Genomic DNA, 17,841 nt, shown 5'->3' on the forward strand with positions numbered 1-17,841 from the left:
TCCAATGGCTAGGAAGTGGCTTGGACCTTAACCTCTACCATGAAATTAGATGATCATGTTGTGAAGAGATCCTAGTGTGCTTAGCCTCAGCTGAAATGTTATCTAGGATTATGATACCCTTATCCTATAAATAAAATCAATTCCAAAAGCTATTATTCATCTTTCTAAGGTTGATATCAATGTCTTTAACTTAGTAAAACTATGATATATGGAAATTAAATATGGTGTTAATTAATAATAACTCTACAACTATTGTTCATTAAACCTTGTCTAGTAGAACCTAATTGAGAGTTATGGTGATTATTGATTTGCACTATTAGTAATTAAAATCATAAGTATAGAGTATTATTATTACCATGGGTATATCTTCATATGAAGACTTAACAACACAGCGTCTTCACCTATCTTCTGCATAGTGTTGGTAATAAATACACTTAAAGGAAGTTTATCATTCTTGATGTATGCTTCTATGTAGTTGATAACACACTACCATATAAATGACATTCTTATCTTGAAGACAATAGTTTCAAATACCATAACAATGGGTTACTCAATCAAGAAAATAAAATAGAATGTTAAGAATTTTATTACAAGTAATATTAAGGAGTGAATATCTTATATGAAAATACACAAAGAATATTGTTCCAATTACCTCGAGTGTGACACAAACACTAATCATACTTGATGCAAGTTTGTAAGCATTGGACATGTCTTTAGGAGTTAAGAAGAAGTTTATGCGGCTATAATAAGATGATGTCCTATATTTTTATGATGCTTGATATCATTGAACCATATTGAAGCGGAATGCCACTCGAAGCCTTATCAAGGCTTTTGCGACATTCTTATATCATATCAATCTTATGACTATACGATGAATATTGATCTCTTAGGCACAATAAACTTGATAAAGGACTATAATGAAAACCAAGGTAGGGTAATATAGTTGTGTTGAAAGATTGTATGTTTGTGTAGGAATCATGGCTTAAGCAATATATCCCTATGATGTCAGTCCTATGAGGTTTAAAATACTTGGGATATTGGAAACATTATATATATTGTTATATTGAGACTATAAGATACATATTGACCCTATGGGTAGAAGATCCTCCATACTAAATCTATTGGGTGAATTTTGATTGGTAGTGCTCTCTTGTGGGTTTGTGTGAACTAAAGTTATTTCAAGTTGAGTAGTAAGGTATCCCTAGGTTGATAAACAACCCCGAGTCATTCAGGTTGGTTTATGAATAATAATGGAGGACTTGATCAAACCTCAATATCATTAAAGGGAAAGCATTATAGTACTATTTACTAAATTATGACATTATTTATGATATACCAACTAATGCAAAGTGTTATTAATGGAAATGATCGTATGATGAACCTTAGGAACATGTGTGTAGGCGTCCAACGAGAGAAATCTTGGAGGAGAACTACATGTGACTTTGACCCATTTGGAAGCAGGAACGTAGGCGGTCCTTGGGTGAAGGATGCCCCTATGACTTCAAGTCCGTAGGGGTAGGGTCTAGGGGGGGTGGGGATAACTCTAAGGTTTGGGGTTGTTCCTAACTTGTCGACCTTTCCTCTTTAGTAGGCTTCAAAGGAGGCCAAATAGGCATTAGAAGATCATGAAAGAGATAAGAAAGCCTTATAACTCATATTTAATATATATGGTGTTTTTAAATAATTAGTTGATAAAGTGTAAGGGTAGACCACCTTGTTGTCAGTTTGTTTATCTATTGAGTAGAGGAAATATTATGTTGGATCCAAGTGTTCTTATGCAGTTGTATGATTTAATTCTAGACCTATAAGACTTGTGTATACTCCTAGATTAGTCAATTATGATCTATTTGTTCTGAATTAGGAACCTCTCTTCCAATTATAGTGCTAAGCCATGTACAGGTGTTGACTTTTATGGCTACGGATTGAGTAAGGGCCCTACAAGGGCATAGGTAGAGGTTGTATACCTCATTGCATAGGCTACCCTTCTCCATCCGAGGTGATCACCAATGGAAATCCTATGGCCCGCATAAGATAAGTTTATCCGCTCGAGATTGACAGTAGTCAAGGACCGTACTATGCCAGTAGATTGTCAGTCGTACCCCCTAGTTAGTGGATGGTTATCGCCTGTTGCATGCAGGCGAGGGATACCCCGCTTGGATCTAGGGTATTGGACAGATTCTGCCAGGAAGATGTAGGCTTGGGGGCCAGTTGCATGCCAGTGACGTATGTCCTTGTTGCTTAGCCATCCGATGGACTGCAGGGAAGAGAATTTCTAATGAAGAATAGGTAGGTAATAATTGGACCAAACCTTGTATAATTTGAGTATATACTTATGTGGAAGTGGTATAGTTGACTTGTTAGGATGAGGATAGACACCCGGTGTAGTACGGGATATATCGAATCTTGTTCCCACTTGCTCGTTGGTGCAAAATACTAGACAGAAGAATGTGTCCCACAATGTAGTGCATAGTGCACCAACATTTCTTTTATCTGGGATGCACTATGGGCAAGTGGTAGCTAGTTGTTAAGATACGTCAATTCCTCACTGTGTAAATTCCAGTCACTAGGTATGGGATGCCTACTGAAGCTAGTCACTATCTAAGAGAGATGTATATTGAAATTAATCCTTATGAATATGGGATGTATGCTAGAGCTAGTCACTATGTATATGTGGCGTAAGCCAGAGCTAGTAATCATGTGTGTGATGTGTACGAGCTAGTCACCATGTGTAAATGGGAAGTGTGCTCAATCACTCTTTATGGAATTGGAAAATTGTGAAAGGATAAGATCCCTAAGTAATTGTGTATCTTTGAACGTTACTTGATGGCAATTGGTTATTGCTATATTATTATTGGGCTAATTGATAAATAGTCCTTGTTTTAAAGAGAGATCAACTATCTTATACAAGAGGAGAGAAATGAACTCCCTCTAACACTCTGGACGAACTACGAAGCCTCTAACTTCCCTCGAAGGGATACGTAGGCAAGGTCATTTGGAATGAACCCTCGAGTCTTAAGTCTAGGTCTAATAGGGATCTTGACCTCAAGAGCTTACCACCTTTAGATGCAAGCATAAGTGGTGGTGTAGATTTGTCATCACTAAGGTGATTAAAGAAATTATGAAGTCGACGTTTCTATAATAGAACAAGAAGCTCAGTTGATTAAGTTGGCACTTGTGAATGTAAAAAAAAAATAATAATTGCAGTGTTCAAGGGGTGGATATTACAAGTTGTGCTGAACTATGACATTTTCTGATTCTGTACTTACATTTGTGGTATTTAGATCTTTGAGATTGCTAATTTCCTGTACATTGATTAAGAGAAATAATAGAGTAAAGAATACACATTGAAATGAAAATAGTTTCCTAATAGAACTATGCAAATTCAATATCTTGTTACAACTGATTGTATTATGTTATCAATAATGTTATGGAAGTTTATGTTTACTTTCATTTATATTGTTGGTAACTTAACCTTGGCTAATGAATACATATCATCTCCTACGGAACATAGGTGTAATCCAGTGAATTTAACCATTCGGAAAAAAATGATATAGAATCTTGGTGTAATCTTCTCACAACCCAAGTTGGGTTATGAAAGGAAAACATTGACGATAATATATGCCCATTGAAGCAGTTAGTGAAAGTTAATTTTAAAATGAAGCATAATTTGAGGAGGAAGATGACAGCTGCAAGGAGAACAAGGCATTGGAAAATACCAGTTTCTCTCTGGCTGCAAATTTGAAATGAGTGTTCCTCAAATATCACTTAGGAAGTGATAATATAAAACTAAACTGTGATGGAGGCCATTAGAGTGTAAATAATCAGCAATCAGAGAAATTAGAGATTGTAAAGGAGTCCACAAGGGTGCAGATTTCAATTTTCATACTCAAATCTCTGAGTTTCAAAACCTAATTCCATCTTCAATCAATTTTGTTGTAGAAAATTTCTTCAAGATGAACTCAGAATCTAAAGAAACCCTCAAAGAATGAAATCAACACTACAAAAAATGCCCATAATAAACCCAAAAAAACAATTGAAATACCACTTTAAAGAACTCAAAATTATTGGTAGCTCAAAAAGTAGACGTCTCTTTACCTGGCAGAGCCACATGAGTATATGATTGGCTTCTGAGCATCCAGGATGATATTCATGATTGGATATTTGTTTCCATGGATGAATTCTATAGGGCACTAAACAAGGGTAGACAGGGTGATTTGATCTACAAAGCAGTTTTCAGTCAACTTATGAAAATGAAAATGAGGGAAGTAGTTATAGGAGGGATTCAGAAATTTCTAATCTATAAACTTCCTTCTGAATGGAAAAATTTAGGAAAGATTTTCATGGACATCTTATGTGTTGTTGCATATGCCCAAAATTACTTGTCCATGGGATAGATATAAGTGAGAGATGTTGAAGGGGGCTGGTTGCTTCGTTGTATGCATGCTAATGGGGCAAGCATGTTTCCATCATGGTTGACCCCCATATTTTGATAGTAGCAAGTCGCATTGAATAAAAGAAGAATGTAGTGGCTTGTAGTTTTCACCTTAAGGCCTGGCAAAGAAACGCAGCACATTCATGTGATGAAAAGTGAGACAAGACAGTGAGTCACTCCATGCAATCACAAAGCAGAAAATGAATGAAGAAAATCAATTTGAAGGGAAGATGTTAATGTATGAGTGGAGACATCTCAACAGATAAATAAAAATTAGATACAGCTTTTGATGACAGATTGGAGGATGTAGAAAAAGGTTGATATGCAGGATATCCATGTTTCTAGCTGATTGATTTGCAGACCATATTGTTAGGGACAGGAAAAAAATCAAGCTAGTCGGAGAGAAATTATAAGCATCAGCTAAGAAACCAAAAAAGATGCACAGATGTTTTCATTAAGAGACTAATTTGATCAATTGATTTATGGTTTGATGTCCAAAGGTTTTTGAGAATTAAAAATATCATCTCTTGTAGTACCTTCAAATAAAGGCATTAATTCCATTGTGCCTTTGCTATATTTCCAGATCTTTAGAGCCTATAATCATTTATTAACTACCATATTTACTAGCCAGAAACTATCAGATGCTCTGAGTGTACGCACACACATATCAATGCATTCTTGCTTTCTTATTTTGTCTTAGGATTTTTCTTCCTCAAAAATACAAAGAAATATGTTGGAGACCAATACAAAATTGTTTAAGAGAGAATTTTCATAAATCTTGCAGCTCAAGAAGATTGTACAAATAATTTTTTCACTTCTCAAAGTATAATATATAACTCCTTACCAAGCACAGTAGCATATGCATATAATTCCCTTATTTAGTGTGTTATCTTGCTACAATACTTGAATTATCCACCATTCTCTTCAACTATTTTAACTTTAAAGTGCACCTGGCAACTTTGCAGTAATCTGTCATATTGAGTTTTAGTGATTAGGTTATGTAAGATTGTTTTTTGTACCTGAGCAGCAACATGGAAAATATCATTTGTCTCTGCAAGAATCAATTATCCAAATGAATCAGATGGAAAAATTATAAATCTAGATAAAATATAATAAAGGATTCTCACACAAATCAAGAAATCTTACAAAGTGAATACTCCGCTTCTATGAATGATTCCTACAAATCAAAAGTCATTCTGAAAATAAGTGTGCATCTTGATCAAAGAGGGGACACAGGATTATACCATCCGCATGTTGTTTGAAATCTAGTAGTCCAGCTCTGTTCTTACACAGAGATCTTTCCCCGGTACAGAGTAATGAATGAAAAGCTTCCCAGGCAGCTTCGGCACAGGATATGCTATACCAATATTCAACTCCAAGATGAGTTACAAGTCAGCATAGTCAATCAACTCCAAGAAATGATATAATTAAATAATATGACAAAATAAGAAAAAAGAATCTAGCGACATAAAACAAATCTTTAATAATTATTTTACAAAGTACAAACAATAAAATTATTGCATACAAATTATTATGAGGGATGTTCGAATTACATGATAAAAAACAACATCAACATCATCAGAGACTCACACGAGGACATGGAAGAGAAATCTTAATTTTAATTTTCAAATTTTAACAACTTGCAAATAAAATTTATAATTTCTCATCATAGTTAAAAAATAGAAATGAGAAAGAAGAAATAGGGTTTCTATTATTGACACCCAACATGGGAGGGAATTATGGTTCAAAGCAAAGCAATTAGAGATGCTCAGGAATCATCCTGATGATGGATAACAGAGTGTGATCTGAAACGTTGATGTAAAAAACTTCACACAATCTAATCCAGAAGCACTGATTCCTAACTTATGGATTGTGGAAACCTAATTTCTGTTAAGAAGAAATATGGCAATACAAGAAAACTCAAAAGATGTCTCACGCAGGCTTCACATAGAATAGGTAAAATATAAAAACCAGTTCTCTAAAATGGGCTGTGTATTTGATCAGGACCACTATTTCATGCATGGAAAGCACATCCACATGGAACAATTTACTAATTGAGAACTAGGATATTTGTTCACATACTCTAACAATAAGCATGATTTGATTTGGAGCCAGTGAGGCTCAGGTTTCAAAATCTAGCCCACACTTGTTGTTACATCTAAGTATTTGAATAATTATTATCATTAAATTATATAACAATTAATAGAAGGAGATATAATTGATATTGGTTAATGCATTATCAACAGACTAATTTATTACAGTTGATTAAATAGCAATTAATCAGTTCAATTGACTTATTATGATTAGTCCTCATGTTTACAGTGTCAATGATAATTATTGATGACTAACTACCACTCTTGGTTGTGTAGTTGCCTGCAGGTTACTTTCTCTTATGTAGACAAAGACCTAAGGAAGGGTATCATGGAGAAGAGGAAATTATATCAAGTTGAACTGACTGTGAAGAATGGGAACCTCACACACTCACTGTGCATGGACGACATTAATGTTCTAGTTGTTTAATGCCATTTCATCATTTTGCAAAATGCTGTGCATGTGTAGTTTTGTACTGTCGCATCCTACATCAATGTTCTTGGAGTGCCTATGCTGTGATTATGTCACAATGTCGTAAGTGCATTAAATTACAAGATGCTTTGCATGGTTGAATTCATGATTTTTTGGTCTTTTACAATGTCATTAATTAGGTTCTATCAAATAATAACCAATTTGTTGGTCCATGGGATTTTGGTCTTATGTCTTTGCATTGATTGATATTTGATAGTTTAAATTCATTTGTTTGATAAGCCTTTGGCTAAATGCATTGGTAGGTTGATGTTTGACAATCACATAGATGTGACCATGTTCTTGAGCCATTATTATGTGTGATTTTTTTTTTTAGTTAATAATAAAGTGGCCATTATTGTTCAACCCTAATAGTGAGCATTTGATGTTTGTTTGCAATTAGTACACTGCTGTTTACTCATTGTTCTTGAATCTTGAAGTAATGGTGGCATCACTGAAGTGCAAAATTTCGATCTTCTGCTCCATTCTTGGTATGTGTAGCAGGTTTGTTATGCTGTTATGAAAGCAAGCATGTAAATATGGATTGTTTGACAATTGTTAAGAATGGAGTTAAAACAGCTTCCATCCTCGGGCCACTTTAATTGTATTTATACTAGAAATTTTGGACTAAGGCATTTTACACTATAGTGTACCTTCTTAATAGGTCTCTGACACAGGCAATCAAAGAGAAGACCCCAGAAGAATCATGGACTGGGAGGAAACCACGAATCAGCCACTTGAAGGTTTTCAGTTCTACTACATAAGTGTGGATTCTAGATGCCAAGAGAACCAAGCTTGACTCCACGAGTCAAAAGTTAATGTTTACAAGTACAATAACAATCATAAAGCCTACAGGCTAATGATGTGGGCACTGATTGCATAACATTCAACAGGGATGTAATGAATGAAAAAGTTGGGCCTTTTCAGCTCTCTTCTAACATCTAGAGTCCTGAAGATCAGCCTCTGAAGGCTAAAGATTTGAGTGTTCAGCTTCCACTAGCTACACCTAAAAGGGGGATTTTGACGATTTCGAACTTGTGGAAACACCTAGGCAATTCCCAATACCAGCAGATTTTCTTCAAGAAAACCTGGATCAACATCCAAATGATATAGTTCAGGGCAGTCCAAGTCATGACGACCACGCTGGTTTGGATAAAGGTGTTTCTACAATGAGACCTAAGTGGTGAAAAAAGTCGTTGGTGATGTTCGAGATGATGAGCTGGTTGAGGATCGATCATCCAAAGGAAAAAGTAAGCAGAATACAGTAAACTTTGCTCTTATGGCTAACATTCAAAGTGTTTATGAACCCCAAGATTATTCAGAGGCAAAGGGTAAACCTGAATGGGAAAAGGCTTTGGAATCTGAACATCAAAGTATTTTAAAAATTAAGACTTGGGTCCTTTCAAATCTTCCAACAAGGAAGAAACCCATTGGCTGCAAATGGGTGTACAAAGTCAAGTACAAGTTTGATGGTACACTTGACAAATACAAAGCACAGTTGGTGGTTAAAGGATTCTCAAAGAGAGAAGGAATAGACTCTGAGGAGAATTTTGCTCCTACAACAAAGATGAGCACCATCCATCTAATTCTAGCCATGGCAACACAATTTGGCTGGAAAGTCCATTAAATGGATGTAAAGAGTGCCTCCCTCAATGGAGATTTGGAAGAAGTGTACATGACACATCCTTAGGGTTTTCAAGTTGCACAAAAAGAGCATCAGGTATGTAGACTGACGAAATCTCTTTATGGCCTAAAACAAGCACCGAAGGCATGGTACATAAAGATTGACAGGTATTTGGATGACTAGGGGTTTCTGCGAAGTCCTTTGTATCCCAATTTATATGTCAAAACCATAGGTGATGATATCATTCTTTTCATCATTTATGTGGACAATATTATCATTATAGGCAGTGGAGCACATTTGCTTGAGCAAATCAAATGGAATTTGTGTCAAGCTTTTGATATGACAAACTTAGGCCTTCTTTGTTATTGCCTGGGTATAGAGGTTTGGCAAACAAGTGATAATATTTTTATTTCTCAACCTAAATATGCCAAGAGTTTGCTAGACAAGTTTAGAATGACATATTGCAAAATTTCATCTACACCTATGGAGAAAGGGCTAAAACTTTCAGCCAAATCAAACTCAAACGTAATCAATGAGTCAATTTTCAAGCAACTAGTGGGCAGCCTCATCTATCTTACAGCCACTAAACTTGATTTGAGTTATGTTGTGAGTTACATTTCTCATTCCATGACAAACCCTCGGGCAAAACATTAGGTTGCAACGAAGCGAAAACTAAGATATGTGAAAGGGACACTTGACTTTGACATTCTATATAGCAAAAGAAAAGATCCTAGGCTGGTTGGATTCACAGATTCAAATTTGGCAGGTTTTGTTGATGACAAGAAGTCTTCTTCTGGATATGTTTTTAGTCTTAGTATGGGTGCAGTCACATGGACTAGTAAGAAGCAGCAACTAGTAGCTCTCTCCTCGACAGAAGCAGAGTATTAAGGAACTGTCAAAGCAGCATGTGAGGTAGTCTAGTGTAAGAGGATGCTACTTGACATGCAAATGTCTCAAAAGCTTGCCAAAAATCCAGTCTTCCACAAGCGTACAAAACATGTCAAGCTCCATTGTCATTTCATACAGCAGCTTGTAGAAGATCGATCAGTGATGTTGCAGTATGTTCCCACTAAGGATCAGACTGCAAATATTCTTACCAAGTCCTTGAGTCCAAACAAATTTGTCAAATTTTGGGACATGGTGTAATTAATAGATTGACCATTAAAAGAGGATATTAAAATAAAATTGTTATATTTAGTTTACAATGGTGAATTATGTTATTAGGATAGTATTTAGAAACATTCTTTTATTCTTCAGTTAAGTTCACTTTTCTTAGTTGTCGATCTTATCTGTAATGGAAAGATCTTTGTAATCTCTTATTTAAGGAGACTTTCACTAAGTTGAATATCAAATATTTTAGAAATCATTCTCTTGTTTTCAATTATTTTATTATAAAAAGGTGTGACTTCCCACAATTGAAGATATAAAAGAGGAGATCAATTCAATTGAGAAGACATCAATTGGGTATCATCCATAAGCAATTAAAAGAATTCAGATAAGCGACTCAGAAAATAAATCCCTGAAGGATCAATGGTATGATAAGGGGAACTAGAGCAGATCTAGTGCAAATTTAGAGCACAAGCACAAGGAAGGATCAAGATCGAATGGTCAAATAGATAAGTGAGAGATAAATTAAGATCAGAACTGAGTAAGAGAAGAAAATAGGACAAATAAGATGCAGAATCTGATCTAATATTAACAGCCTGAATTTAGTAAGTTTATGTAGGGAATGATTTGGAAAAAACATTTGATCTGATACCAAAAAATCAGACTAATAAGAAATCAAAATCTGAGTTTAATTCAGGAGAAAGGCAGCCAACTATAATATTTGGGTAAATGTGATTGGTATGTAATATGGTTGAATCTATTATTTGTTATTAAATTGGTTAAGAAGCATCAATTTACTTATAGAATTAAATTGCCAATCCATTAAGATTCTTAAATTCTTAGAATTAGCAATTAATCAATTAATTTTGCTACAAGCAATCATATATGAGATTAGTAAGGAAACATAATAGGGAGACGCATGAGTAGGGGTCCTCTAAATTAAGTAGACCACCCATTGAGTTGAATTACTTGTTAGGAAAGAAGCTATAGTATGGATCCAAATGCATTTAAGTGATGTTGTTTATCAATAGGAATCAGCGTCATTGATGTTAATTGATTATTTCTCTTTTGAGTTAAATACCTATTATGTAATCTAGTTATAGAATAGTCTTTGTAAATAAGTTGTATTGTTGAAATTGTTAATTTTGGACAAAAGGCAGGTATGTCCCAAAAAGAGACATTACAGACTGCTTGCAAATTCTGATGCGTCCAAGCAGAAAACTCACCTGCAAACAGAAGACTCCAGAAAACAAACAAAAAACCCTCATTCTTTGTCACTTTACCCTTTTATGATTTCTTGTACCTTCAAATATTTGGCAAATTGACAAAATTGTATCAATTTATTGATGGTTAAAAGCAATAAAATTATGAAGATCCATGTGGCTTCAAAAGACTTAATGTGCAAGCTATTGCCCCCAAATCCCACAAGGAGTGTTGATCCCAAACCCTGCAAGGGATGCCACGCCAGACCACTGCTCTTTAAAAAGCCAAAAAATAAATAATTTTGAGCTGTGTTGAAGGAAAGTAGCAATCTTTTCGCCTTTATTTGGCTTGGAATAACAAAAGAAGCAATTTTTTTTGCTTTTTAAAATATTTCAGCATTTTTTAGCTTCCTGAATTTTTCATGAGTGATTGAATTCTATTTGTATTTTTGGTTTGCTGAGTCAATCTTGATACCAAGTAATGCTACTTTTATCAATATAGACTTAAGTGGTCTCTAAATTCACTCTTTATGTTTCCATACATTATTTATGATTACTTCATAAATTTATGTATTTTTTAATATGTAAGTTTTTTTGGCATCTAAATTTTTAATTATGGTTACAACATTATTCCAGTTATTGAGTTTCAATTTTGTCATGTTGTCTCTCAAATATTAAATACTTTTCAAAGTCTGAATATGTTTTAGCATCCATGGATCTTATGACCATCATCAAGGAAACAGCATAGAGAGCTCTAGCCACTTCACTATAAGACCTATTTGTCAGTAAGTCTCTCAAGTGCATTATAGGACACATTTCAATGCAAATGCCAACCCCAACAATTATATCTTATTTACAAGTAAATAGGATCTTCGTGTTCCAACACCATTCCCAAGCTACAATCTCATTCATAAAATTAATTAGGTTGAGAACTCATACCCTGAAAGGAAGAATGTGATGCTAATGGGGAAATAATACCTAAGAATAAAACAAAGGAGATGCTTCTCCATAATCAAATTTTCTCCATGATGTACAAAAATATATATTGTTTAATATGTTGGCTGAAAATTTTGTACACTTGGGGGATGTGCAAAATTGTGGTTTCAGCCACAGTGTGTGAGTATGATACTATCCTAATTTAAGGAAGGTTCCCCCTATCTACAAACTAAACTAATCTAATATGGGTGAGACAGCAGTCTTTCTTCTTCTTTCAAGAAAAACTATACTCTTTTCTCTTCCCAGAAAAGTAATAGCAATTGGAAATAAATAACAGCAAATACAGAACTGAGGCTTTTTTGTAGGATTTTTGGAACATAAAGAGAAGCAAAGTTTCCATGAAAGCACAAAGACCTCCGTCATTTCCCCGGGACAGGAAAACAGAAATGAAAGCACAAAGTCTTCAACACTTCTACTGTCCTATCAACCTTCTCAAAATGATAATAAGGTACAACACACAGTAGCTCCAAGTCTGTCTATATGATGCACTTCACCTTCAAGCACAAGTCTTAAAAATAAAAGCAGCACAAAGTCTACAAGTTATCTCCTTACTTGAGCTTTCTACACTAGCTTCAAATGTGATAAACAGTTCAAAATCTGCAAGACCAAGTCTGAAAACTAAACATATAACTCTAAATACAATTAGCAGCTCAAAGTCTACAAGATTTTATTTAAATCCCTCTTGAACAATAGAACAAAAATCATAATCAACTCCAAAAAATGTCGTCACATGACAACTTGAATTGGCACAAAGTCTCAACACAACTTGCCTCTTTTATTGAATGCAATTTGATTTACATCTAAGCTCAAAGTCTTAGAGTGCACATACAAACTAGCAGAATTTTGTTACATCGCCCAAAGATCTCAATTACAATAGACCCCCCAAGTATTTACAGGGGAGAAGCCTTGAGAAAAAAGTGGGAGGATCCCAACTAACTTGAAAAATTCTCTCAACCACCATGACTTATTCCAACTACTAACTAAGACTTATTCAAAATTACAAATCCTATTCTAAATTGACTTGTAATCAGCTTACTTGTAATTACAAAAGTGCAAGAGATAAACTTGCAATTAAAAAATTGTTTTTTTTTACAAGTAAACTTGTCGAAAGGAAAACTAGAATTCTAACATTACAAATCTGAAACTATTCTATGTGTCCGAAGACACGACTCTAATTACATCATCCTCTATTTTGAAAATCTTCATGCTGCTACAAGACACTCTGTGATTGAGGTAAATGACGTTTTGAACTTGAAAAAGAATTTACACCCTTGATAGCCTGTGTCTTTAACCAACGAATTCCAACCTTTCACATGCTTGGGGTAGTACCATTTCTTCAAAAGGGAAAGGACTGCTTTCCTCTTTTCATGTTATGACCATCTTTGTCTTGAAAGCATTCTATAAGTTGCATCCATGAATTGCTGTTGTATCTCTTCTTCTTTTGTTCACTGATGAAGAACCCATAACACCTTATTCAAGATAATATTGTTATAAAACAATGCCCATGCCTTGATTTGTTGGTTTGATAGATCATGTGTGCAAACAGGACTAACAAGGGAAGGGATAAATTGATGTAAATATGGGCTCACAAGTGAATTTCGGGTTCTCGAAGGCTGACTGCAAGTGCAATGAAGGGAAAAACTTTGCAAATTCACAAGTTGTATTCAAAGAGCAAAACAACTTGGGAAGATCACATAGAAACCCGAAATCTTGCTTGGAGAATGCCCTAGACCAAAACAAATCGTAATGCTCTTATAAATAGATGAAGAACCCACCACGTTGGGATTGTGTTGACGTGTCTAAAATCACTGAACTTGCGACTTCATCCGGCCAACGCAGAATAGAATGTACTCGCTGAGTATCCTATCCTCTCTTGAGATAAGGAAATCCCTAATGTTGTTTTTTCATTTGATCAAAGGGAACGACCTCAAGGTTTCGATTGTCAGGTCTTGACTGCGGGATCACTCAGTGGTTTGATGTGTTTTGCTGGAAACACAAAGGGGACTTACGGTGATATGGATAATTGTTGGATGAGTTTCCTAAAATTCTAACAATCTCGTTATCGATTGGTTTCAGTTGGATTGATACTATTTCAGCAGGACTGTGGATTCTTTTTGGTAAAAAAAGGGGAAAAAGGAGGGATAGGGAAAAGGGATACAGAAAATCTAATTATTTAGCTAAGATAGCATATTAAGAAAAACAGACAGACACCTCCAAATAACTAGATTAAACACTATCAGCCATTTGAGCACAATACTTGTATGAATCTAGTGCGATCTTCAAGGAAAATAGAGTTTTCATGCTATTAAACACATCTTCAGAACTTTAACATTCATTCAATAATTGTTCAATAACCGAACTAAGCATATGAGACGGTTCAGATTAACCATGCAAAAGGAATGACAGTCAGTCAATCCCAAATGGTATGAACAGCGAGGATTTTATCAGATGTTTATCTAGAAAATGCTATAGAAATGAAAGAAACATAATAGAATGATTCAAATTGGTGAAGGAGACCATGCACTCACAATGAAATTGGAATAGTCATAATTTTGCATTAATATCTTGTGTAAATTTTGCCAGAGCTTCAATAACAATCCATGAACTTCTTACAAAAAGAGGGAAAACCAGTCCCCTTTAAATAGGCTTCCAAAAACAGATGAATGGCCAAGATCTAAACTTGAACAAGTGGCCTAGATTCATCCTTACAAGAGGTACCCATACCCATAAATGGAGGGTAAATATCAGCAACTACCCCAAAGGGAGTAATAACTACCTAAAAAGGTAATTAAAACTTATCCAAAATAATTCAAAAAGTGCACATACACAAAGTTTTAAGTTTACAGTTGACTTGGAAGTCAAATATGACCCTTTGGCCAAAAAGTGCACTTTTCAAATTTTTAAAAGGAAAAAATGCATTCTAAGAAAGCACTTTTTCTTTTCCAGTTTCATATCTTTTTACCAAAAATTGATCCTCTCCATGCAAATATTCTTGCCAAAGGTCTCGACCTGCTACACGTTCTTCACGAACATACTTTTGGAACCTGATGCACAATTGGAACAGCAAACCAAACTGAGGCATAGGGAGATGATGAATTTTATACTGCATGCTCTCCAAATAATGATCTATGTGTTTCAAACCATCCTGCCAGCTGGACCGATTAGCCTCAAAACTCAAAATAACAAAATGTAATCTACTAGCAAAATCTAGGTCCTCTGTAGAGTAGGCGATCTTATCTATTTTTAATCTATCCTCCTAATCTGGATGGATTATGGGATCGGACAAACTATTTTGCCAACCCAAAACCATAGATCGGAGGATTATTCCACCAAGGTCCCTCGTGTTCTTCAGAATTTCCTCGCATGTCTCTTGCTCTTTGTTAATGGTGGCCTTTGTGTCATTCTTCATGCTGATGGTCCAGTACCATTCTTTAAAAATGTTGATGTCGTGGGGGTCCAAGATGTCGGACAATGTAAGAATTTGCGGATGGATCCAGAAAAGAGCCGTCATGAGGGGGAGAGTTGTAGTAACGGCTTCATGAATTATGAAGCATTCCCGCTTCATCTCAAACAGTTTGACCAAAACGGTTTCTCGGTGGTGGGCCATTTTCTTTACATCGTTAATGATTAGCTCCCCCCCTTTCCTTAAGACTTCGAATCCATTCTCTAACAGCTTTGGCAGTATCCCGTACTCCCTCAAATTCTGTGGTGGTCCTTTGCGCCAATGCCGTCGGGGGAATATGGCATTCGGGGGCATTATGCAATGATCTCAGGAGTTGATCAATGTACCCCTCAGCCTGCTCAACACAAACTCAATACATGTCCTTTTCAGTAGTTATCTCTTCGAGTTGTCTAAGCATGTTTTGTACGGAATCCTTGAATTCCTCCCTTTCCTGCTCCTTTGTGGCTCGTTCGATGGGGACGTTCGTGATGCTATAATCAGCCAGTGTAATTTGATCTGCTGGCTTATCTACAGGCGGGGTGGCGATATGAAGGGTACGGTTCCTTTGCTCATCTTTGGTTATCCGGGAATATGCTTTAGGCTTTTTCTTCCCCTTGGCCTTGGCTTGGCCTATGCATGAGAAGATGTCCTCCAGATCGATGGGTGGCTTGGTGGCGGCCTTACACTGAGCTCGAGCAATTAACCATTCTTGAGGTACAGTCTAGGCTGATGCCATGGTTAAATTAGCATTTTGTTCTTTAATGTTTTCAGCCGGCTCATCACATATTTGCAGCTGTTCGGTTACAGAAGGAGTAGAGGAAGTGTCAAGTTCCTTGCTCGCAGTCGAATTCTCTCCCACTTCACTGAACGACTGTCTAGTATTTTCTTGTGATGGTTGTTCTTCAGTCTTTTCAGGCTCGCGAATCTCATTTGTCCTTTGCTTTCCTTCAAGAGTGGAGTCATCCTTGGTAGTATTATGCAGCTGCAATTCATGGCGGCTTTGTTGGGTGGGTTCATGCAATTCAATCCCCTGAGTGGATGGAATTTCTCCTTCCTCAACTTGATTATCAGGTTCGGCTGACTCAATGGCTCTTAGCTCGGCATCCAGCATGTCGGGTGCAGGAGGATCATCAGCTCCAAATGCGTCAATATCACTCTGGGAAGGCGGAGCAGGTATATAATCTAGTTCAACTACATCATCAGACGAACTAGGGTCTTTTGATGATGAAGTGACCTCTGGTCTCCTAATAGGGATCTTTTCCCTTCTTGTTCTTTTAGATGTCCGAGTTCCTCTGCTGACCTTAGCCTTATTCCTTTTTTCAGGCTTTTCAACCTCTTCCTTTGGTGCACTGGATGTTCCCTCGTCTTCGGAGGACTGAGAATCAAGGTTACCCATCAAGTGGTAGGTGAACTGGACTCCCTCATGAATCAGTTGGTCAATTTGCTGGTGCAACCACTAGTCAGTATATCTTCAGGGGGCTGCCATAACTGCCTCAAAATCAGTGATTGGATCTTCCGACCAATCGATGTCTGGCAAAAGATGTCTTACCGCCTCAAATTCCCGGACTTGTAGGCAATTTCCTAAATCTGTTAGTTGATCTGGGACCTAACAGTATTCATAGAGTCCCATTTGCTGCACACTCAGCCTCAAATATTCGCGCCTTCGGACCTCATAGTCATCAGAGCAGTTCTTCCAATAATCTTCAACTGATTCTTTTGCTTTGTATTGCCAGATTGTCGTGATCAAAGCATTTCCTTGGAAAATGCTCTTGTAGGCCGTAGGAGGCCAGTTCTGCAAAGGATTCCTCTGCCTGGGCTGGGTTCTTTAGATGGACATCAAGGTTACCTATAATCATAGGGAATGTGAATCCAGACTGCTTCCTGTCTCAAAGTAAGTTGTTCACCGGACGTGACTGCCTTGCGACTTCCAGGAGAACTATCTTGTCGATTGGGTATCGCGGAAGTCGGAAAGGAGCACCCTCAAAGCTAGCTATCCGGATGTAGGAGAACCTTGGGAACTAGATGAACCAGGCGCCATACCTATGTACTAGAATAGTAGCTTGCTCTGAGAGCCTTATATGTAGTCCTCCCTGGATCAGCCTGACCAGGCGCATTATGAAGGCGTCATTGACGCGCTCATACTGACCAATTGCATAAGCAGGGTTGTTCTTTTCCCTTTGAGCTATGTCTTGATAGTGTAGCTGTGGATAACAATCGTATACCTTCACCTAATCAGGCCCATTCCCAATTTCACCTTTCATGATTAAACCCGGCAGTGGCTGGTTTCTAGCGAACATGTAGACTAGATAGGATGTCATAGTGAAGTACTTCTTCGTCTCAAGTTCGATCAATTGGGTATGAATGTTGTCACTTATGATCTGGGCCCAGTCAAACTTGGATTTCCCAACGAAGACCTGTTCTGCGAAGTAGAACATCCATTGCTCAAAGTAATTGGATTGGGGAAGTCCCATAATCCTGT

The 17,841-nt window shown here is 36.6% G+C and overlaps 1 protein-coding gene across 1 annotated transcript in view; it reads right to left on the reverse strand.

Moving 5' to 3' along the window:
• The window catches only part of LOC131063587 (histone-lysine N-methyltransferase ATXR2), a 218,216-nt gene that overhangs the window by 126,629 nt on the left and 73,746 nt on the right, over window positions 1-17,841 (reverse strand). The window contains exons 7-8 of the mRNA XM_057997450.2: window positions 5,677-5,789; window positions 5,452-5,483 (exon numbers count right to left, since the gene is read on the reverse strand). Of these exons, the coding sequence (XP_057853433.2) occupies window positions 5,452-5,483; window positions 5,677-5,789 (145 nt within the window). The remainder of the gene's footprint in view (window positions 1-5,451; window positions 5,484-5,676; window positions 5,790-17,841) is intronic.

Source organism: Cryptomeria japonica, chromosome 4 (genome assembly GCF_030272615.1).
Source record: "Cryptomeria japonica chromosome 4, Sugi_1.0, whole genome shotgun sequence".
Taxonomy (NCBI): Eukaryota; Viridiplantae; Streptophyta; class Pinopsida; order Cupressales; family Cupressaceae; genus Cryptomeria; species Cryptomeria japonica.